Below are 25,215 nucleotides of genomic sequence, written 5' to 3'. Positions count from 1 at the left end.
AGATCTCATTATGTTATCACTTTCATGTACACAGACTTGCTCCCTTATCTTCTATTTGTCTGGAACACCAAAGCTCAATACATATAGAGAACAATGGAAAATTATCATTTTATTACTTAACTATCATGCCCCCACTTAAAGTGTAATCTCTTCTGCTGGCTGTGTTTACTTAGGCATGTCAATAGCATATACGCCAGTATCAAAACTTTCAGTATAGGTTGGGAAACCACAAGCTAAATCAGCTATTTCAAATGCTGAAATATGAGTAAAGGAGCTACTTGCAACCAATTTAATACACTCTAGCAGGTAAAAAGGATCACTGGGAATAATTTAAAGGGGAGAAAGTTTTTGGGTGAACTGTCCCTTTAAAGGGTAATAACAAATGTAATCTGGTTGCAGCCATCTCTAGTAGCAAATGTGTTAAAGAGAATTTTCAATCATCTATAAGGTCTTATATCAGATGTGGACAACACATTAAATGGGTTGCTACGGTTGGTGCCTGGCTGATGTGTCCATGTAGCTAGAATTAACAGCTCTGTGTTCTGATGTCGAACAAATAAGGCATTTTCTTGCAATTTCCAATACATGTATGATTAAATAATAGGAACAAAATGCATACTGGGCATATTTTAAATAAATATTTCTGATATACAATATGTATTCCCTAAAGGCACCTGATATTTATATATTTATATATGACTTTTACGTAAAATAATAAATCTTTGCCTGGCTTCTCATTGTTTGATTGACTTCTTAAAAAAAACACTTTTTGCTCTTTCGCAATATTTAAATAAATCCTTGAAAAATATAATAACTTAAAGTGATTGTAAAGTTTAATAAATAAGTGCCGGTATCTAAAAATAATCTTAAAAACATGGGCACTTTCATTCATTAAAGTTTACAAAGACACTTCCGGCTAGATTTAGAGTTCTGCGGCCAAAGGGGTGCGTTAGCTACGCGTGCTTTTTCCCCCCAGCACCTTTTAAATACCGCTGGTATTTAGAGTTCACAGAAGGGCTGCGTTAGGCTCCAAAAATGGAGCGTAGAGCATAATTTACCGCCACTGCAACTCTAAATACCAGCGGTGCTTACGGACGCGGCCAGCTTCAAAAACGTGCTCGTGCACGATTCCCCCATAGGAAACAATGGGGCCGTTTGAGCTGAAAAAAAACCTAACGCAGCCCCATTGTTTCCTATGGGAAAACACTTCCTATGTCTGCACCTAACACCCTAACATGAACCCCGAGTCTAAACACCCCTAACCTTACACTTATTAACCCCTAATCTACCGCCCCCGACATCGTCACCACCTGCATTATATTATTAACCCCTAATCTGCCGCCCCAGTTATCACTGACCCCTGCATTATACTATTAACCCCTAATCTGCCGCTCCGTACACCACCGCAACCTACGTTATCCCTATGAACCCCTAATCTGCTGCCCCTAACCCCCGCCGACCCCTATATTATATTTATTAACCCCTAATCTGCCCCCCCCCAATGTCGCCGCTACCTACCTACAATTATTAACCCATAATCTGCCGACCGGACCTCACAGCTACTCTAATAAATGTATTAACCCCTAAAGTTAAATCTAACCCTAACTCTAACACCCCCCTAAGTTAAATATAATTTTTATCTAACGAAATAAAATAAATCTTATTAAATAAATTAATCCTATTTAAAGCTAAATACTTACCTGTAAAATAAACCCTAATATAGCTACAATATAAATAATAATTATATTGTAGCTATTTTAGGATCAATATTTATTTTACAGGCAACTTTGTATTTATTTTAACCAGGTACAATAGCTATTAAATAGTTAATAACTATTTAATAGCTACCTAGTTGAAATAATTACAAAAGTACCTGTAAAATAAATCCTAACCTAAGTTACAATTAAACCTAACACTACACTATCAATAAATTAATTAAACTACCTACAATTATTTACAATTAAACCTAACACTACACTATCAATAAATAAATTAAATACAAATACCTACAAATAAATGCAAATAAATACACTAACTAAAGTACAAAAAATAAAAAAAGAACTAAGTTACAAAAAATAAAAAAGAACTAAGTTACCAAAAATAAAAAAATAATTTACAAACATTATAAAAATATTACAACAATTTTAAGCTAATTTCACCTACTCTAAGCCCCCTAATAAAATAACAAAGCCCCCCAAAATAAAAAAAATGCCCTACCCTATTCTAAAATAAAAATTGAAAAGCTCTTTTACCTTACCAGCCCTTAAAAGGGCCTTTTGCGGGGCATGCCCCAAATAATTCTGCTCTTTTGCCTGTAAAAAAAACATACAATACCCCCCCCCAACATTACAACCCACCACCCACATACCCCTAATCTAACCCAAACCCCCCTTAAATAAACCTAACACTAAGCCCCTGAAGATCATCCTACCTTGTCTTCACCACGCTGGGTATCACCGATCCGTCCAGAAGAGGGTCCGAAGTCTTCCTCCTATCCGGGGCTGAAGAGGTCCATCATCCGGCTGAAGTCTTTATCCAAGCGAGGGCTGAAGAGGTCCATCATCCGGCTGAAGTCTTCATCCAAGCGGGGGCTGAAGAAGTCCATCATCCGGCTGAAGTCTTCATCCAAGCGGGGGCTGAAGAGGTCCATCATCCGGCTGAAGTCTTCTATCAAGCGGCATCTTCAATCTTCTTTCTTCCGGCTCCATCTTCATCCTGCCGACGCGGAACATCCATCCTGGCAGACGACTGATCGGAACAGCCAATAGAATGCAAGCTCAATCTGATTGGCTGATTGGATCAGCCAATCGGATTGAACTTGAATCTGATTGGCTGATTCCATCAGCCAATCAGAATTTTCCTATCTTAATTCCGATTGACTGATAGAATCCTATCAGCCAATCGGAATTCGAGGGACACCATCTTGGATGACGTCCCTTAAAGGAACCGTCATTCGTCGGGAAGTCATCGGCCAGGATGGATGTTCCGCGTCGGCGGGATGAAGATGGAGCCGGAAGAAAGAAGATTGAAGATGCCGCTTGATAGAAGACTTCAGCCGGATGATGGACCTCTTCAGCCCCCGCTTGGATGAAGACTTCAGCCGGATGATGGACCTCTTCAGCCCCCGCTTGGATAAAGACTTCAGCCGGATGATGGACCTCTTCAGCCCTGGATAGGAGGAAGACTTCGGACCCTCTTTTGGACGGATCGGTGATACCCGGCGTGGTGAAGACAAGGTAGGAAGATCTTCAGGGGCTTAGTGTTAGGTTTATTTAAGGGGGGTTTGGGTTAGATTAGGGGTATGTGGGTGGTGGGTTGTAATGTTGGGGGGGGTATTGTATTTTTTTTTACAGGCAAAAGAACAGAATTCTTTGGGGCATGCCCCGCAAAAGGCCCTTTTAAGGGCTGGTAAGGTAAAAGCGCTTTTCAATTTTTATTTTAGAATAGGGTAGGGCATTTTTTTTATTTTGGGGGGCTTTGTTATTTTATTAGGGAGCTTAGAGTAGGTGTAATTAGCTTAAAATTGTTGTAATATTTTTATAATGTTTGTAAATTATTTTTTTATTTTTTGTACTTTAGTTAGTTTATTTAATTGTATTTATTTGTAGGTATTTGTATGTAATTAATTTATTGATAGTGTAGTGTTAGGTTTAATTGTAACTTAGGTTAGAATTTATTTTACAGGTAATTTGTATTTATTTTAACTAGGTAGCTATTAAATAGTTATTAACTATTTAATAGCTATTGTACCTGGTTAAAATAAATACAAAGTTGCCTGTAAAATAAATATAAATCCTAAAATAGCTACAATATAATTATAATTTATATTGTAGCTATATTAGGGTTTATTTTACAGGTAAGTATTTAGCTTTAAATAGGAATAATTTATTTAATAAGATTTATTTTATTTCGTTAGATTAAAATTATATTTAACTTAGGGGGGTGTTAGTGTTAGGGTTAGACTTAGCTTTAGGGGTTAATACATTTATTAGAGTAGCGGTGAGGTCCGGTCGGCAGATTAGGGGTTAATAATTGTAGGTAAGGTAGCGGCGACGTTGGGGGGGGCAGATTAGGGGTTAATAAATATTATGTAGGGGTCGGTGGTGTTAGGGGCAGCAGATTAGGGGTACATAGGGATAATGTAGGTTGCGGCGGTGTGCGGTCGGCAGATTAGGGGTTAAAAAAATTAATTAGAGTGGCGGCGATGTGGGGGGGGCCTCGGTTTAGGGGTACATAGGTAGTTTATGGGTGTTAGTGTACTTTAGAGCACAATAGTTAAGAACTTTATGAACCTGCGTTAGCCCAGAAAGCTCTTAACTGCTGGCTTTTTCCTGCGGCTGGAGTCTTGTCGTTAGAGTTCTAACGCTCACTTCAGCCAAGTCTCTAAATACCAGCGTTAGAAAGATCCCATTGAAAAGATAGGCTATGCAATTGGCGTAGGGGGATCTGCGGCAGTGACGTGCAGTCACAGGAGGCAGGTGAGGCAGTGCCTCCCCTGGCCAATCCATGTAATAACAGCCTTTATTTAAAATAAAAAAATAAAAAAATTAGATTATTTTTTTTTTCATATTTTTTTTTTTTTATAAAATAAGGTGACCCCCCCACCCCTCCACCAAAATCAGGATTCTGTTTGTGTCAACACGTGTAAATTTTATTAATTATTATATAAATAAACTTATAAACCGTAATATACTTATTACATCAATACATTCATATTGCGCAAGACAAGGCCAGCCGGCTGTCCTTGTCTTGCGCAATATGAATGCATTGACTACTGTGGAAGTGTATGGGACGCTGAGAGACTGCCACCAAGAGGAGAAAAGGTGCTAATGCAGTGCTCTCCAATGCGCCCCATACGCTTCCACAGGAGGCTAGCCTCCGTCCTGGCCGCCTCTCAGTCTCACAGTAGTCTCAGCCCAGGCCCGGACTGAGCGTCGGGCATACCCGGCAAATGCCCGGTAGGCTGCGCAGTAATTTGGCCCCACTGTGACCATAGCCTTATAGAACAATTGTTTTTGAGAAATACTTTTTTTTAATTATTATGTATTAAAATTTTATTTTTATTATGTGTACCGTACCAGTGACTTTGGATTTCAAAAAGCAAACCAGCAACGCAGGCGCCAGCCCATTTGTAAATCAATTATTCCCCACGCTGCGCACGCACATTCTCTGAGTCTTAGATCAGATCCGGCGATCACTGAGCGAGCAGCACCTGGGCTAGGCACTTCTAGTGACAACACCCGGCACGCGGCTACATTACACTGATGCCGCGCACCATTTCCACGTGACATTCACAGTCACGCAGAGGCCGTCAGACCCGTCATCAGGAGGAGTACTTGGAGGCAATGGAGGGAGCTCAGGGAGAGGAGAGATGCCAGCAGTGGCCGGTCTCAGCAGCCATGAGGACTCTCAGCAGGACAGCAGTGGACTGTGGGGGCCAGGTGAGCAGAGAGGGCCTTTTTTGTTTTCAGTCACTGGCCCAGATTTACTCCTTTGTGGTGCCGGCCAACTATGGGGTTGTGGATTAGATTTAGCTACATGTGCCACCATGTCATGTGCCTTTGCCGGCTGCCACACAACAACAATCTCCACTGCATGGGTGCTGGTGGGGTCAGGGTGGGCGGGATTCAGGAAACCACCACTGGTCTGGCAGACATTTTGAGACAGACATGGTCCGGACCGGTGAGTGGTGACGACGCAGTTGCAGTGCTGCCATGTGTGTGTGTTTGTGTGTAGGGGGGGTAGTGTCGTGAAAATCCAACGGCACGGGCCAGACTGTGGGCTAATGCTGTTCTAATGCTTTTCTATCATGTTTCTATGAGAATGAAGCCATGGCTAAGACACAAAGATTTATTGGTAATACTAGTCCCTGTAACAATTCCTCAGGCTAAGCCTTAGACAGGAGATCTGGTTACTGCTCCCACAGGGTATTATTGCTGTATACACAAGAAAAGCACAGGGTGATCATATTCCTTAAACAGACCAAGGGGGTGTCTAGTTGCCATTGGCAAATGTGACGTCTAATATACAGATATAATACACAGTAGGATCTGCTCTTGTGTGTTACCTGTGGGCACTGGGCATTTTGTAAGAGTTATGTGACAACCTTGCATTACTATTAAATATGCATAGTATAGATAGAGCAGCAATTAATCACTGCAATTCATACTAAATAAATGTTGCTTTCTAAAATGTCGCATTGTTAGAGATAATTTGTGTTGTTTTGCAATCCATTGACATACCCCTTAATAATATTTATCAGTGTTTTCCCCAAGACCTTTTTAGTGGGTGCACCACCCGGATGATTTTACTGACCACCTGGCTTAAATTTTAGTAAATATAAAACCAAAATTAGCCTATATTAAAAATGTTCAAATGGTACTTTTTTAAGAGCAGCAGACTGGGCAGGACTTTACATGTGCCGTGTTACATGGTGTCAAGTAGGAGGGTGTATGTGTGCGTGCATGTGAGTGGGTGGGTGTATGTGTGGTGTGCGTGCATGTGAGTGGGTATATGTGTGGTGTGTGTGCGTGCATGTGAGTGGGATCGTGTATGTGTAGTTTGTGTGCATGTGAGTTGGTGGGTGTATGTGTGGTGTGGGTGTATGTGTGGTGTGTGTGCATGTGAGTGGGTGTATGTGTGGTGTGTGTGCATGTGGGTGGGTGTATGTGTGTTGTGTGTGTGCATGTGGGTGGGTGTATGTGTGTTGTGTGTGTGCATGTGGGTGGGTGTATGTGTGTTGTGTGTGTGCATGTGGGTGTATGTGTGTTGTGTGTGCATGTGAGTTGGTGTATGTGGGTTGTGTGCATGCATGTGAGTGGGTGTATGTGTGTTGTGTGCATGTGATGAGTGGGTGTATGTGTGGAGTGCGTGCATATGAGTGGGTCTATGAGTGTGTGTATGTGACCTGTTAAATAAAAAATGAGGGGGGTTAGTGGGCTGCTTTGCCTTAAAATGCCTGGGCCTATTTTTGATCCCAGTCCGGCCCTGTCTCAGCCAATCAGATTCAGAATTCAGAACTCGTCTGAATCTGACTGGGGCTGGCTGTCTCTGAGTGCCGGGCGGGAATGAAATAGATCCATCCGCGTGTCACGTGCGGTCACGTGTCAGAGCAGCTCAACGCAGACTAGAGTCAGACGTGGTGGGTGTCAGTCGATTGATGGAAGTGCTTATGCTATTGCTTAGTGCTGTGTTACTTACTTGAGTCTGCACTCTGCTCTCTCTTACTAGTATACTAGTACTGAACGACCGTTAACAGTCAGCAACCGGAGCGTAGAAGACTACTTGTTATCTATATTTGGCCGCGGCGCATCTTTTTAGGTAGGTGTCCGTGGCGGTGGCGGGCCTCAGCCTGGCGGCAGTGTGAGACAGACTGTAGTAGCTAACTATGTTGACTTGACTGTTGTTGTGTTCATTCAATGTGATTGTGCAATGTGTTGATGACTTTAATGACTTAAAAAAAACAGGCTACAGCTTTTATAGTGATCACTGAGCCTGCTGGGGCCCTGGGCCAATCTTTTATTTTAGGCGGCACTAAGTTGAAGTTAGATAACTAAACTTGAGTTGAACTTGATATACATTTATTACAACGAACTTGCAGACTCGCTGCCAAAATAGTCGTCACTTCCCTTGACTATAGAGGCAGCGAGGCTGCAAGTTCGTTGTAATAAATGTATATCAAGTTCAACTCAAGTTTAGTTATCTAACTTCAACTTAGTGCCGCCTAAAATAAAAGAAAAGATTGGCCCAGGGCCCCAGCAGGCTCAGTCACACGACAAGGAAGTTGGTTTCTTATTCAAGCTGTTTCTTATTCATGGAAGTTGGTTTCTTATTCAATTTTTTTTGTCAGACTGCTTTAAATTTACTTTAAAATAAAAAAATAGGTTTTATTAAAATAATAATATGATTCATATAATGTAGTTACACAGAGGTGGAATCTCTTTATATAACAATTAGATATACAAACTTGAAAAAAGGGCATACGTTGGGGGCACCACTACAAATATTACTATTTTGAATAAATAACAGATATTTTCAAAGGGTTAATAACCATTGGGCCACTGATTTCACTATGAATATATACAGGGTAGATCCCCCTCCATGTCATGCAATTGTTTTTAGCCTGGCCCAATGGTGTTTTGGGCACAGAAATTGATGCCAACTCTGGCATAGGTGACATAATTCTCAATTTTGAATAAGTAACAGATATTTTCAAAGGGTTAATAACCATTGGGCCACTGATTTCACTATGAATATCTACAGGGTAGATCCCCCTCCATGCCATGCTATTGTTTTTAGCCTGGCCCAATGGTTATTAACCCTTTGAAAATATCTGTTACTTATTCAAAAATGAGAATTATGTCACCTATGCCAGGGTTGGCATCAATTTCTTTGCCAAAACACCATTGTGCCAGGCTAAAAACAATTGCATGGCATGGCAGAGGATCTGCCCTGTATATATTCAAAGTGAAATCAGTGACCCAATGGTTATTAACCCTTAGAAAATATCTGTTACTTATTCAAAATTGAGAATTATGTCACCTATGCCAGGGTTGGCATCAATTTCTGTGCCCAAAACTCCATTGGGCCAGGCCAAAAATAACTGCATCGCATGGAGGGGGATTTACCCTGTATATATTCAAAGTGAAATCAGTGGCCCAATGGTTATTAACCCTTTGAAATGATCTGTTACTTATTCAAAAATGAGAATTATGTCACCTATGCCAGGGTTGGCATCAATTTCTGTGCCCAAAACACCATTGGGCCAGGCTAAAAACAATTGCATGTCATGGAGGGAGATCTAACCTGTATATATTTATATTGAAATCAGTGGCCCAATGGTTATTAACCCTTTGAAAATATCTGTTACTTATTCAAAAATGAGAATTGTGTTACCTATGCCAGTGTTGGCATCAATTTCTGTGCCCAAAACACAATTGGGTCAGGCTAAAAACAATTGCATGTCATGGAATGGGATCTGCCCTGTATATATTCATAGTGAAATCAGTGGCCCAATGGTTATTAACCCTTTGAAAGTATCTGTTACTTATTAAAAAATGAGAATTATGTTATCTATGGCAGGGTTGCCATCAATTTCTGTGCCAAAAACACTATTGGGCAAGGCTAAAAAAAATTGCATGTCATGGAGGGAGATCTAACCTGTATATATTCATAGTGAAATCAGTGGCTGATTTTTTTTTCATTCTTTTGATATCCTTTTTTGAAAAGCATATCTAAATATGCTCAGAAGCTACTGAGTATATTTAGATATGAATTTCAACAAAGGATATCTGGTTTTCTTCATTCTTTTGATATCCTTTGTTGAAATTCCTATCTAAATATGCTCAGTAGCTACTAAGCATATTTATATATGCTTTTCAACAAAGGATATCAAAAGAATGAAGAAAATCAGTTATCCTTTGTTGAAAATCATATCTAAATATGTTCATTAGCTACTGAGCATCTTTAGATATGCTTTTCAACAAAGGATATCAAAAGAAGGAAGGAAATCAGATATCCTTTGTTGAAATTCATATCTAAATATGCTCAGTAGCTTATAAGCATATTTAGATATGCTTTTCAACAAAGGATATCAAAAGAATGAAGAAAATCAGATATCCTTTGTTGAAAATCATATCTAAATATGCTCAGTAGATACTGAATGGTGGTTGCATATAGATATTGGCTCGCCCATGTGCAATTGCTATTTCTTCAACAAAGGATATCTAAAGAATGAAGGCGTATCCGATTCCTAGACACTGCCTCACCAGCCTCTGAAGTCACCGCACATCACTGATCTGCGGTATGGAAAAGTCGCGGCTGGAAAGTGAGCAGTAGACCCTTGCCTGACTGACTCTAAATACCAGCGGGCAGCCAAAACCAGCGTTAGGACCTCCTAACGCTGGTTTTGACGGCTAACGCAGAACTCTAAATCTAGGCGTTATTTTTTAAAATACTTACCTTTGTATTATGGTAAACATATTGTAAGTATAATGTCGATCCTCCACCTGCAGCTCCTGACGATGATGACCAGGCTTTCTCCAATCATTGTGTACCTCACGAGTTGGACGCCAAACGGGCACACAACGATTCGTCATCGATCTGCTAAAGAAAGCAGGCGCTGCGGGCGGAGAATCGACATTATGTTTACCATAATGCAAAGGTAAGTATTTTAAAAAATAAGCGTCTTTGTAAACTTTAATGAATGCAAGTGCTCCTGTTATTAAGATTATTTTTAGATTCAGGGAACTTATTCATTAAACTTTACAATCACTTTAAGTTATTATATTTTTCAAGGATTTTTTTTGAATATTGTGAAAGGGCAAAAGTGTTTTTTTTTAAGAAGTCAATCAAAACATGAGAAGCCAGGCAAAGATTTATTATTTAAAGTAAAAGTCATATTAGCCACATATATTAATAAATATCAAGTTCCTTTAGAGAATGCATATTGTATATCAGAAATAATTTTTTTTTTTTAAATATGCCCAGTATGCATTTTGCTCCTATTTTTTAATCGTACATGTACTAGGAAAAAAAAAGTCTTATTTGTCTAGGTAAGTATTTTAAAAATAAGTGTCTTTGTAAAGTTTAATAAAAGGGCCCTTATTTGTAAGATTATTTTTAGATACCGGGCGCTAATTTATCAAACTTTACAATCACTTTAACCTATCCCAAAACAATATAATAAGGTAAAGGAACATTTCCAGGGCAGCAAAACACCATTACTTAGCTTAACACACAAATGTGCATAGCAGCCAACCAGCAGCTATTGTTCAGAAATCTCTAATAGAATATGCTTTTTTCAACATACCTATCAAGAAAGGGATTTACTTTTTTTTTTTTTATAGGCCCTTGTTTTGGCAATACTTCAACACATTTTCTTTGCTGACCATACAATGTTAATAAAGTGTAATAGACTGAATCACAATGATGTTTTATACAAATGTTACAATAGGATAGGCTTAACAAATGTGTATAATGTGAAATGTGTAAAAAAAAATTGTGAGGATCTCAGATCAAAATAGAGATTTGAGGATTGTAGATTGTTTAAGTAAATCAGCATGACACAATAGGAGGAAATGTTTGCAGTTTGTAAAATGGATGCAATAAAAATGGGGCCACACCTATCAACCAATTAAAAAAACAAAAAGAAAAACTATATGTTTCTGCTTGAAGAAGCAATACCAGTAGTATTGTGAAATATTATATATATATATTATATTGTTTTTATACTTTTAAAACAAAATATTTGTAATAAATAACCCCAAGTACTTTGGAGTGGTTTTGAACTGCGGATATAAGCCTAAAAGTGGTTTATTTAAACATCATTGGGGCAATCCATAGTATTGCAACATTGCCTATAAAGATCCAGTCTGACAAATACCGGAGGTGAGCTAACTGGGGAGCACTTAATTTACCCAGACTGCCTAAATTTTGTGAAAAGTGTTTTCTAATTGTGAGTACCTTTTCTTTATGAGAAGTATCTGGGAGGGAGAATTGGGATATAACAGAGATATTGTGCCATTGGACCGCCTTCTTTCTTCTTTGTTGTTCAGTGAATGAATTATGTGTTTTCAGGAAGAGCTGATTGTGGCATAAGAGAAATAAGAAATACCAAGAACTATCAGCTATAGCATTGTAATGATGCCTCTGTCTTTATTTTGGGACCAACTTGAGAAAGTGTGACTAAGATATTTATGCAACTTTATTAAACTTGACTTTAACTTAAAACAATAAAACAATATATACATATATACACACATACACATGATATATATAATATATATATATATATATATATATATTGCAAATCAGAAAAGAAGGGCGATAGAGTGATACATAATAGTATCACTAGTAAAGACTGGGAATTCAGCACTCTTTTATAATATCAAAATAAATCACTTGTTAGAATAAAGCATCAAAAGATGGCATATGATACTTCACTCAACGCGATTAAAACACTAAAATTTAAGCAAATACATTATCTAAGTTTAATGAGAAGCTTGATATGGCTAGCTTCTTATAAATGATTGTGTTAAGAATTTGTTCGCCTCCTAATAATATTTGTTTCCCATTTTTTAAATAAAGTTTTAAGTTTGGGAATATCTTTATAATGTGGTTTAAAAAACTTTTCTTTTCTGTATTGTAGAAGTACCGTACTTTATATATGTCCTCCTTGTGAGTTGTATAAGATTGTGTATACATTCTAATTATTATTAGCTTATCATATTTTTCACCTCCAATAATGGCCGGAGTCTATGTCATGTTATAAGCCAGCACAGATGACATTCTAACACTATGCCCTGAGGAAGCCCCATCTCCTTGATGATGAAGGGGTGAAACGCGCGTCGGCAATTGGCTGACTATCCCTCGTGTCCTTCCATGTTGGTTTTGTTTGTGGCGGAGTATCAGTTTGATAAACGCTGAATATTGGTGCTGAAATTTGAGCTGACAGGCGAATCCCAGAGTCTGGCTAAGCAGAGAAGGAAGCAAGAAAGCAAGCCTTATTGACGTCTTCAAAAGAGTAGATCTCCTATGTAGAGTATCACTATTTAGGACTGCTGGGTATATGTCGATGTATGTTGCAAAAACAGGTGCAGTTGCCAGAGGGGTACGGAAGCACTAAAGAGGTATCCTCCTGCATCATGTCTTGGCTATATTAACCCCATGCTTAATGTGCTTTGTCCTTTGTCTCCTTGACTGACTTGGCTTTGCTATATACTACTATGACTGCCTAAAAACCTGCTTTATCCCCACTGAACTCTGAGACTTGTCTTATGTGCCAGCTTTAATTGCAATAATGACTTGCCACTAACCAACGGACTGCTCTATCTATTTGAGTTCTCAGAACCATGAACTGCTTCTGATGGAAATACATGTCCGTCTTGTTTACTATCAACATCAGTCAGTTTACTCCGCCCTGCTATATACATATACAGAGGCATTTTTAACACCTCGCATTTAGCTCCTCTGCACATATAAATTGAATTGAAATTCTAATATACCTTATGTATGTTTGTGCATTAAGAGAGATATATATGTACTAGTTGGTTTACTATGGTGGTTATGCCCAGACAATATTTGCCCTATATTTGGTTCAGCTCAGTTTGTAACTAAAACCTATGTAGGTCTAAGATTCTGAACGGGCTGTATTGATCTGTACACACTAAGCCATATATTTTACACAGCATACACTGTGCTGTTTTGCATATACTGTTTTTGCTGTTTATAAACCTGCATTGTTACACATTGGGGCCGGTCCTTTCTAATAAACTTAAATAATGTCTTTGTTAAAATTGTAGTGTTTTAATCATGTTGAGTGTAGTATTATATGCCATCTTTGATACTGTTTCCACCTTGGGCCCTTTCCCAGCATTTTGCACAAATAAACCTATATTTTGATACTTTATTCTAACAAGTGTTTTGTTTTGATATTATAAAAGAGTGCTGAATACATATATATGCACACATACACACTAAACAAGAGTTCCTTCAACATACTTGTATGGACTGTGAAATTTCTCCAAGAAGAAAATGACAAACAGCAGAAGTTGATCACAAAAACTGATATTGCACTTGTGTGTGGCACGTCGCTAACAGAGTTAACTAAAAAGAAGGAGGAGATTGTAAATTCACTATAAATCTTCCAGAAGTATGTAGAGGACCAGAAGTGGAATAAAGTTACCCTTGACAAGGAGCATTATTTAAATGGAAGAGTCTACATATGGTCACATGGCCAGTTTCTGAGATGCCATGAATGGAGGCCACTATCAGTACAACAACACTGAAATAATGAGACCACCTTGAATATAGCAAACAATTAGTCTGGCCCGTATTGTTTTTCATCTCAAGCTCTGAATAAGATACAGGAGTTGAGGGAGGAGACACCCACTAACACAGATATACTGGAGGCTCTGGACACACAGCAAGACAGCAATCAGCATATATACTGTACATCGCAACAAGGGAGAAGGACCATAAAAAGGCAGCAAGCCAAACTAGTATATTGGGTTGTCCTAATATCACTGACATTGATTTTGGGGACAGCAATGTTCAAATATGGAACAACAAGATATTTGTGAGCAGTATGACTAGCGATCTTTTGGAGCATCTTGCAAAACAAATAAAAACATACTTACGATAACTATGTCAAGACTGTGGAAAAAAGCAGTTATTTAGTAGTTAATATTTCTAGGTATGTAACAGTGCCTCTGAGAGATCCTTGCTTAATGTTGACTTGTCTTTTTGCCTCACAAAACAAATGAATGCTTTCAATTTGGATAAGGAATTATTAGATTGTTATGGTTGAAAACATTTTTACCCAAGAAGATAGAATGATACATATGCAAAGCAGAGGTGCTCATAAGATGATGCAATTATGCTATCTATTGGTCTAAAAACAAATGGGTTAAATGGACACTCAAGTCAATATTAAACTTTCATGATTCAGATAGAGCATGCAATTTTAAACAGCTTTCTAATTTACTTCCATTAACCCCTTAATGACCACAGCACTTTTCCATTTTCTGTCCGTTTGGGACCAAGGCTATTTTTACATTTTTGCGGTGTTTGTGTTTAGCTGTAATTTTCTTCTTACTCATTTACTGTACCCACACATATTATATACCGTTTTTCTCGCCACTAAATGGACTTTCTAAAGATACCATTATTTTCATCATATCTTATAATTTACTATAAAAAAAAATATAAAATATGAGGAAAAATTGAAAAAAACACACTTTTTCTAACTTTGACCCCCAAAATCTGTTACATATCTACAACCACCAAAAAACACCCATGCTAAATAGTTTCAAAATTTTGTCCTGAGTTTAGAAATACCCAATGTTTACATGTTCTTTGCTTTTTGTGCAAGTTATAGGGCCATAAATACAAGTAGCACTTTGCTATTTCCAAACCACTTTTTTCCAAAATTAGCGCTAGTTACATTAGAACACTAATATCTTTCAGGAATCCCTGAATATCCCTTGACATGTATATATTTTTTTTTAGTAGACATCCCAAAGTATTGATCTAGGACAATTTTGGTATATTTCATACCACCATTTCACCGCCAAATGCGATCAAATACAAAAAATCGTTCACTTTTTCACAAATTTTTTCACAAACTTTTGGTTTCTCACTGAAATTATTTACAAACAACTTGTGCAATTATGGCATACATGGTTGTAAATTCTTCTCTGGGATCCCCTTTGTTCAGAAATAGCAGACATATATGGCTTTGGCGTTGCTTTTTGGTAATTAGAAGGCCGCTAAATGCCACTGCGCACCACAAGTGTATTATGCCCAGCAGTTAAGGGGTTAATTAGGGAGCTTTTAGGGAGCTTGTAGGGTTAATTTTAGCTTTAGTGTAGTATAGTAGACAACCCCAAGTATTGATCTAGGCACATTTTGGTATATTTCATGCCACCATTTCACCGCCAAATGCGATCAAATTGAAAAAAAAGTTAAATTTTTCACAATTTTAGGTTTCTCACTGAAATAATTTACAAACAGCTTGTGCAATTATGGCACAAATGGTTGTAAATACTTGTCTGGGATCCCCTTTGTTCAGAAATAGCAGACATATATGACTTTGGCGTTGCTTTCTGGTAATTAGAAGGCCGCTAAATCCTGCTGCGCCTCACACGTGTATTATGGCTAGCAGTGAAGGGGTTAATTAGGGAGTTTGTAGGGAGCTTGCAGGGTTAATTTTAGCTTTAGTGTAGAGATCAGCCTCCCACCTGACACATCCCACCCCCTGATCCCTCCCAAACAGCTCCCTTCCCTCCCCCACCCCACAATTGTCCCCGCCATCTTAAGTACTGGCAGAAAGTCTGCCAGTACTAAAATAAAAGGGTTTTTTAAAAAAAATAAAAAAATTTTTTAGCATGTTTACATATGCTAGGGTGTAGGATCCCCCCCTTAGCCCCCAACCTCCCTGATCCCCCCCAAAACCGCTCTCTAACCCTCCCCTCTGCCTCATTGGGGGCCATCTTGGGTACTGGCAGCTGTCTGCCAGTACCCAGTTTGCAAAAAAAAGTGCTTTTTTTATTTTTTTGGGGCTTTTTTCTGTAGTGTAGCTTCCCCCCCCCACACAGACAATCCCCCACCACCTTGCTGATCTTTTTTTTCGATATTTATACATTTTTTATTAAATCATTTTCTGTAGTGTAGCGGTTCCCACCCGCTCCCTCCCCGTGCACGCGCCCGCCCCCGCCCTCCCGTGCACGCGCGCGCGTCCGTGCGCGCCCCTGCTCGTCCCCGCCCACGATCCCGCCCCCCCTGCACATAACCAGGGCCATCGATGGCCGCCACCCGCCTCCCGGTCCGGCTCCCACCCACCAACGCAGGTAGCCACCGATCTCCGGTGCAGAGAGGGCCACAGAGTGGCTCTCTCTGCACCGGATGGCTACCAAAGGTTATTGCAGGATGCCTCCATATCGAGGCATCACTGCAATAACCGGAAAGCAGCTGGAAGCGAGCAGGATCGCTTCCAGCTGCTTTCCAAACCGAGGACGTGCAGGGTACGTTCTCAGGCATTAACTGCCTTTTTTTTGAGGACGTACCCTGCACGTCCTCGGTCGTTAAGGGGTTAACAAAATGTCTTCATATATTGACACTTTTTGAGTCACCAGCTGCTACTGAGCATGTACAAGACTTCAAAGAATATACTATATGCATTTGTAAATGGGTGATGGCTGTCACATGATATACGAGGAGTGGAAATAGACATAACTTTGAAATTTGTCAGAAAAGAATCTACTACTCATTTGAAGTTCAAACTAAGTGCTATTGTATTGTCTTGATATCATGCATTTGTTGATTATGTAAATCTACTGTATTTACTGGTCCTTAAAAAAAGAAATCTAAGTTCATGTCTACACATAATAATTTGTCTGAGGAAATGTTTGTAAAGCTTGTCCAAAAATATATAAATAAGTTAGAACAGAATTCTAAGAAACCTTTATCTTGTAAAAGTATGTGCAATCTTTCTAATAAACAGAAAATTGCTATTTGATCACTGAAATAGAATGATCAAATCATAATAAAAAATTCAGACAAGGGAAGGGCGGTAGTTGTACTTGATCAAACCATATATACACACTTGCTTAATTTGGATAGCTTAAAAAACACATCAACGTTTCAACGTCTCTGCCCTTAAACATGCATCATTAATCATTGCTCGTGCATGATTAAGGGCAAATATGCCCGAAATGTCGCAATGTTTTAAGCTATCAAATGAAGGAATGCTTGTATTCTAAAAGGTGCAGTGAACGCTTTATCATTATTACTTGCTATTGAAGGTAAAGAAGAGACCTCAGTTTTCAGAGGCACCTATTGAAGTGAAATATGTTGCTGAGAAGATTTGATATATTACACACTTGCTTGAGTGTATTAAGTCACGATTGGTCACACAAGAGAAGGGCCTGTCAATCACCCTAAGCAAGCATGTCAAGGTCGAGTTTAATTTGCCACCTCATAGGTGGTGGAAAGTGTAAGAAGCAGGCTTGCATGTGTGTGCTTGCCCCACAAGGGCCTTAAAAAGCAGCTTACACTGCTTAGTACATGTAGTACAGTTAGTTCAAATATTATTACAAAAGAACATATTATTATATATTAATAGATATACCTATTACGCCAGTATTTTATACACTGCCAGATATCCACAAAAATCTATACCGCCCACCTGGCAGGCAAATCATGTAACAATATAATTTTTTAATAACAAAGGAATTTTTTGGATTCAAATCTAAATAATATAGTGTTAGAAACAGAAAACATATTTTAAAGATACAAATTTTTTTTTTTTTTTAAATCTCTATGGTTGAAGTAACTGATTCTTGAGTTGTATCTACATTAGATATTTTAATTTTCAATATCTCATGAGGTACACATGTAGCAATTTATTACTTACATAGATTTTATATTTGGCATGTGGGTACATTAGAGTCCTTATTAGCCTTAAATACAGTTACAGCAGACTTAGGGCCAGATTACGAGTGGAGCTGTATCTATTGCTTCCACTCACAAAATAACTCTGCTAGATGTAAGAGATGCTGGAATCTTTTAACATAGTAAATGTCAATTTTTATATACTTGTATTTGTATATTTTCATAACATTTGTGTTTTAAAGTAATGGTAAACTTTAAATAATGAAATGCCATAAATATAATCTTTGTCATTAAAAAAAGTATATGTGTACCTTTTTTGTTTTTAATCCATCTTTGAAATGGTTAAATTAGTTCATATAATAATGCTTCTATTACAATGTTATGCCGGCCCACATGGATGAACACTTTTTTTTAATGACAAATCTAGTGAACATCCAATCAACATGTGTGTCATTTGACAATCTTAAAGTTCAGCCCCTTTAATGTCCTTAGAAAGCCTATGTAGAGAGTGGATGTGACAGCTCTAAACTTCACAGCCCAGCCAAAAGAGAAAATGAAAGGGGGCAGAGGAACAGACAATACGAATTAGGATATAAAATATTTTATTATAAAATATTTATACACTTTTAAAAAAAATAATTATGTAGTTATACTTGCAAACTAATATATTTTTTATTGCAGCATTCTTAGTCTGACGTTTACCATCACTTTAAGTGTATATATTATATCACGTCCATGTTGCATGACATTAAACTTTCTTTGTCATCATTATCAGGTAGCCTTGCTTTCTAATGGAAAATCAGTCATAGATATTAAACAGTATTACAAGTTTCTAAAAACAAAAACAGCAAAGTTTGTGGGATATTTGCTCAGAGGGGAACATTAGCCATGCAAATTACTTGGACAAAAAAAACTTACCTGCAGCCATCTGAAGAAATGGCAACTGTAATCCAGTTTCTTTGAGAGACCTATTATCTATGTGGTTCCCATGTATCCTGGATGAAGTTATTTGGTTTTCTTCGTCACACAGAGATGGAGCATGTCCTCTAAGTTTTTCTAAAGCTCCCATACCCATAATTCCCTCTAAATCCTCTGACATCTGAGCCAGTGGAGAGTCTCGAGAAGCAGAATGAAATGGGGTGTCCAGTGGGGAGCTTGGAGGAGACAAGGAAGATAAAGAAGACCTTGATGACAGGGATGCCAATGACTGAGGAGTATCCATAGACATCTTCTGCTTATTGAAGTTGGGAAGCCCAGAAGACTCCACAAATTGACCATCTCTACCAAGAGCATCAAATGGAATCATATCAAAGAGCAGAGGTTGACCAAACTCAGCTTGGGTCTCAGATTGCTCATAATGAGGAAGACCATAAATGTCTGTAAAGCTTATGGAGCTTAGAGACCCTCTACTTGATGCCAAGGACCCACGACTAGATGCCAGTGACCCTCGGCTGCTACCAGAAGACATGGTGAGGGTGCTAGCTGACAAACTGAAAAACAAAAATAAAGAACAAGGGCTAGATTTGGATTCAATGAAAATCTTATTGTCAGAACTTTACAATCTTCACTAAAATAATGTGTAACCAAATACAATTATGTAAAAGGCATAGGTTTAGATTACAAGTGGCATGCTATTGTTAACATGGGACATGATAAGCAATATGGTGTGTTCACTTTTGTTGCATTGAGTACACACATGCATACATACATAAATATACACATACATAAACATGCATAAACACACATCCATACATCAACACATACATACATACACACCCATGCATACATACTTTTACTGTGTTCCACTGCACAGTAATAAGCTGCTCACACTAAGTACATCATGCAACACATTGCCCAGAAATCAGTAGACTGCAATATGTAAGACATTAGAGCAGGAAGAATTTCGAGGAGCTAGCTACACAATATAATTTTAGAAACCAGCCAGCCAAAAAAAATGAAGAATAATGTTTTTTTTTTAATAATAAGAAAAATGATGACCCTACCTTGACCCTTCATAGCTGTACTCCCTGCTATGGAGGAAATGAGTGCATGAGCCTGCACAAATTTCCATGAGTAACTCACTTTCTGGGATCCAATTAGATGCTTGTAAAACACTGAGGCGGCCCCCCAACAGCTCTAATATTGTTCCTGATTTAAAGTCTTCATCCGCGGCATATAATTATCCTGTTCATTTTGTTTTTAAAAACTGCAGATGTGAACTAAGATAAACTGGGGGCTTTTAAAGTCTGCTTGGAAAGCCCGTCTCCTGTTCTGTCAGCTCCGTTCCCATGCCTGTTCCTCAGCACAAACAATGAAATTAACATTGTATCATTATTGCGGTTGGAACCATTGGGAGTAATTGCTATTATGGAGGCCGGATATGTACGGCCCAGGACCATAATCGATAAAGGGTGATTTCTTGCTGAGTCTGAGTAACTGTTCAGCTGCCGCTCCCTACTGAAGCTGCAAAAAGCATTGCCCCCTAATATAACACCCTAGGCATAGGACTTATTGGCCTAGGAAGTAATATGCTCCTGGCATCAGGGGATTTTATTTTTTATTACGATGTTTGGATAATATTGTGAAAAATCTTTTTTAAAGAAGAAATAATCTGAGCATAAAAACAGCAGCAGACTTATGAATATAAAATATAATATATATATATGGCATTCAAGAGTCTTTTCAAATGGTGTATCTATCAAAATTCAGAGGAGAATTGCCTGGTATTTCGGGGCTGGACTGACCTTACTTGGCAGGATCAGACTGATATACTTCAGGAAAGTTTTCTTCTGTGAAAAGCACACTGGTCTAAAAGAGGCTGCTTCCGGGTGGTAAATCGCCATAGAACAAGCCACTGAGCTGTTGTTCGTTCCTGGTAGAGCGCTTCTCTCTTTGTATGCAAATTATTATGACCCTGGGGAAGTCTCCCTATGGGTGATGGGGGAAACCAGACGTGGACTGCTTGCCCAGTGTGCTTAGAGGAATGTGGCTGCACCTCACTGACGAGGCCCATAGGAGGCCGAAACGATCGTCTGAGGTTGTCATGTTCCTTGTTCAGAGGAGAATTGCCTGGTATTTCGGGGCTGGACTGACCTTACTTGGCAGGATCAGACTGATATACTTCAGGAAAGTTTTCTTCTGTGAAAAGCACACTGGTCTAAAAGAGGCTGCTTCTGGGTGGTAAATCGCCATAGAACAAGCCACTGAGCTGTTGTTCGTTCCTGGTAGAGCGCTTCTCTCTTTGTATGCAAATTATTATGACCCTGGGGAAGTCTCCCTATGGGTGATGGGGGAAACCAGACGTGGACTCCTTGCCCAGTGTGCTTAGAGGAATGTGGCTGCACCTCACTGACGAGGCCGAAACGATCATCTGGGGTTGTCATGTTCCTTGTTCAGAGGAGAATTGCCTGGTATTTCGGGGCTGGACTGACCTTACTTGGCAGGATCAGACTGATATACTTCAGGAAAGTTTTCTTCTGTGAAAAGCACACTGGTCTAAAAGAGGCTGCTTCCGGGTGGTAAATCGCCATAGAACAAGCCACTGAGCTGTTGTTCGTTCCTGGTAGAGCGCTTCTCTCTTTGTATGCAAATTATTATGACCCTGGGGAAGTCTCCCTATGGGTGATGGAGGAAACCAGACGTGGACTCCTTGCCCAGTGTGCTTAGAGGAATGTGGCTGCACCTCACTGACAAGGCCCATAGGAGGCTGAAACGATCGTCTGGGGTTGTCATGTTCCTTGTTCAGAGGAGAATTGCCTGGTATTTCGGGGCTGGACTGACCTTACTTGGCAGGATCAGACTGATATACTTCAGGAAAGTTTTCTTCTGTGAAAAGCACACTGGTCTAAAAGAGGCTGCTTCCGCGTGGTAAATCGCCATAGAACAAGCCACTGAGCTGTTGTTCGTTCCTGGTAGAGCGCTTCTCTCTTTGTATGCAAATTATTATGACCCTGGGGAAGTCTCCCTATGGGTGATGGGGGAAACCAGACGTGGACTCCTTGCCCAGTGTGCTTAGAGGAATGTGGCTGCACCTCACTGACGAGGCCCATAGGAGGCCAAAACGATCGTCTGCGGTTGTCATGTTCCTTGTTCAGAGGAGAATTGCCTGGTATTTCGGGGCTGGACTGACCTTACTTGGCAGGATCAGACTGATATACTTCAGGAAAGTTTTTTTCTGTGAAAAGCACACTTGTCTAAAAGAGGCTGCTTCCGGGTGGTAAATCGCCATAGAACAAGCCACTGAGCTGTTGTTCGTTCCTGGTAGAGCGCTTCTCTCTTTGTATGCAAATTATTATGACCCTGGGGAAGTCTCCCTATGGGTGATGGGGGAAACCAGACGTGGACTCCTTGCCCAGTGTGCTTAGAGGAATGTGGCTGCACCTCACTGACGAGGCCCATAGGAGGCCGAAAGGATCGTCTGGGGTTGTCATGTTCCTTGTTCAGAGGAGAATTGCCTGGTATTTCGGGGCTGGATTGACCTTACTTGGCAGGATCAGACTGATATACTTCAGGAAAGTTTTCTTCTGTGAAAAGCACACTGGTCTAAAAGAGGCTGCTTCCGGGTGGTAAATCGCCATAGAACAAGCCACTGAGCTGTTGTTCGTTCCTGGTAGAGCGCTTCTCTCTTTCTATGCAAATTATTATGACCCTGGGGAAGTCTCCCTATGGGTGATGGGGGAAACCAGACGTGGACTCCTTGCCCAGTGTGCTTAGAGGAATGTGGCTGCACCTTACTGACGAGGCCCATAGGAGGCCGAAACGATCATCTGGGGTTGTCATGTTCCTTGTTCAGAGGAGAATTGCCTGGTATTTCGGGGCTGGACTGACCTTACTTGGCAGGATCAGACTGATATACTTCAGGAAAGTTTTCTTCTGTGAAAAGCACACTGGTCTAAAAGAGGCTGCTTCCGGGTGGTAAATCGCCATAGAACAAGCCACTGAGCTGTTGTTCGTTCCTGGTAGAGCGCTTCTCTCTTTCTATGCAAATTATTATGACCCTGGGGAAGTCTCCCTATGGGTGATGGGGGAAACCAGACGTGGACTCCTTGCCCAGTGTGCTTAGAGGAATGTGGCTGCACCTTACTGACGAGGCCCATAGGAGGCCGAAACGATCATCTGGGGTTGTCATGTTCCTTGTTCAGAGGAGAATTGCCTGGTATTTCGGAGCTGGACTGACCTTACTTGGCAGGATCAGACTGATATACTTCAGGAAAGTTTTCTTCTGTGAAAAGCACACTGGTCTAAAAGAGGCTGCTTCTGGGTGGTAAATCGCCATAGAACAAGCCACTGAGCTGTTGTTCGTTCCTGGTAGAGCGCTTCTCTCTTTGTATGCAAATTATTATGACCCTGGGGAAGTCTCCCTATGGGTGATGGGGGAAACCAGACGTGGACTCCTTGCCCAGTGTGCTTAGAGGAATGTGGCTGCACCTCACTGACGAGGCCGAAACGATCATCTGGGGTTGTCATGTTCCTTGTTCAGAGGAGAATTGCCTGGTATTTCGGGGCTGGACTGACCTTACTTGGCAGGATCAGACTGATATACTTCAGGAAAGTTTTCTTCTGTGAAAAGCACACTGGTCTAAAAGAGGCTGCTTCCGGGTGGTAAATCGCCATAGAACAAGCCACGCAGCTGTTGTTCGTTCCTGGTAGAGCGCTTCTCTCTTTGTATGCAAATTATTATGACTCTGGGGAAGTCTCCCTATGGGTGATGGGGGAAACCAGACGTGGACTCCTTGCCCAGTGTGCTTAGAGGAATGTGGCTGCACCTCACTGACGAGGCCCATAGGAGGCCGAAACAATCATCTGGGGTTGTCATGTTCCTTGTTCAGAGGAGAATTGCCTGGTATTTCGGGGCTGGACTGACCTTACTTGGCAGGATCAGACTGATATACTTCAGGAAAGTTTTCTTCTGTGAAAAGCACACTGGTCTAAAAGAGGCTGCTTCCGGGTGGTAAATCGCCATAGAACAAGCCACTGAGCTGTTGTTCGTTCCTGGTAGAGCGCTTCTCTCTTTGTATGCAAATTATTATGACCCTGGGGAAGTCTCCCTATGGGTGATGGGGGAAACCAGACGTGGACTCCTTGCCCAGTGTGCTTAGAGGAATGTGGCTGTACCTCACTGACGAGGCCCATAGGAGGCCGAAACGATCGTCTGGGGTTGTCATGTTCCTTGTTCAGAGGAGAATTGCCTGGTATTTCGGGGCTGGACTGACCTTACTTGGCAGGATCAGACTGATATACTTCAGGAAAGTTTTCTTCTGTGAAAAGCACACTGGTCTAAAAGAGGCTGCTTCCGGGTGGTAAATCGCCATAGAACAAGCCACTGAGCTGTTGTTCGTTCCTGGTAGAGCGCTTCTCTCTTTGTATGCAAATTATTATGACCCTGGGGAAGTCTCCCTATGGGTGATGGGGGAAACCAGACGTGGACTCCTTGCCCAGTGTGCTTAGAGGAATGTGGCTGCACCTCACTGACGAGGCCCATAGGAGGCCGAAACGATCGTCTGGGGTTGTCATGTTCCTTGTTCAGAGGAGAATTGCCTGGTATTTCGGGGCTGGACTGACCTTACTTGGCAGGATCAGACTGATATACTTCAGGAAAGTTTTCTTCTGTGAAAAGCACACTGGTCTAAAAGAGGCTGCTTCCGGGTGGTAAATCGCCATAGAACAAGCCACTGAGCTGTTGTTCGTTCCTGGTAGAGCGCTTCTCTCTTTGTATGCAAATTATTATGACCCTGGGGAAGTCTCCCTATGGGTGATGGGGGAAACCAGACGTGGACTCCTTGCCCAGTGTGCTTAGAGGAATGTGGCTGCACCTCACTGACGAGGCCCATAGGAGGCCGAAACGATTGTCTGGGGTTGTCATGTTCCTTGTTCAGAGGAGAATTGCCTGGTATTTCGGGGCTGGACTGACCTTACTTGGCAGGATCAGACTGATATACTTCAGGAAAGTTTTCTTCTGTGAAAAGCACACTGGTCTAAACGAGGCTGCTTCCGGGTGGTAAATCGCCATAGAACAAGCCACTGAGCTGTTGTTCGTTCCTGGTAGAGCGCTTCTCTCTTTGTATGCTATCTATCAAAATTACCTTATTAAATGGTTCTAATTTAATATATTTTGCATGCAGATATTTTACAACGCTATGAATCATTTAACCCTGTTACATATCTATCCCTTATTTGTCTCAGCAGATGAATTTATATAAACAAAATATGAATTGTCTTGTCCACTCCAGTATCAAGACCAGAAGGCAAAGTCACAGGTGTTTTGAGGGCAGAGCAAGGGGGTGCGGGTTGGTGGTTAGGCAGTTGTGGGACATGGTCTTCCTA

General features: G+C 40.3%; 1 protein-coding gene across 1 annotated transcript in view; it reads right to left on the bottom strand.

The window, feature by feature from the left end:
- Positions 1-25,215, bottom strand: part of WWC3 (WWC family member 3) — a 515,363-nt gene that overhangs the window by 74,894 nt on the left and 415,254 nt on the right. Inside the window, exon 12 of the mRNA XM_053705277.1 lies at positions 18,811-19,382. Within this exon, the coding sequence (XP_053561252.1) occupies positions 18,811-19,382 (572 nt within the window). The remainder of the gene's footprint in view (positions 1-18,810; positions 19,383-25,215) is intronic.

The sequence above is a fragment of the Bombina bombina genome, chromosome 3 (genome assembly GCF_027579735.1).
Source record: "Bombina bombina isolate aBomBom1 chromosome 3, aBomBom1.pri, whole genome shotgun sequence".
Classification (NCBI taxonomy): Eukaryota; Metazoa; Chordata; class Amphibia; order Anura; family Bombinatoridae; genus Bombina; species Bombina bombina.
This window is presented reverse-complemented; position numbering and strand designations above follow the sequence as displayed.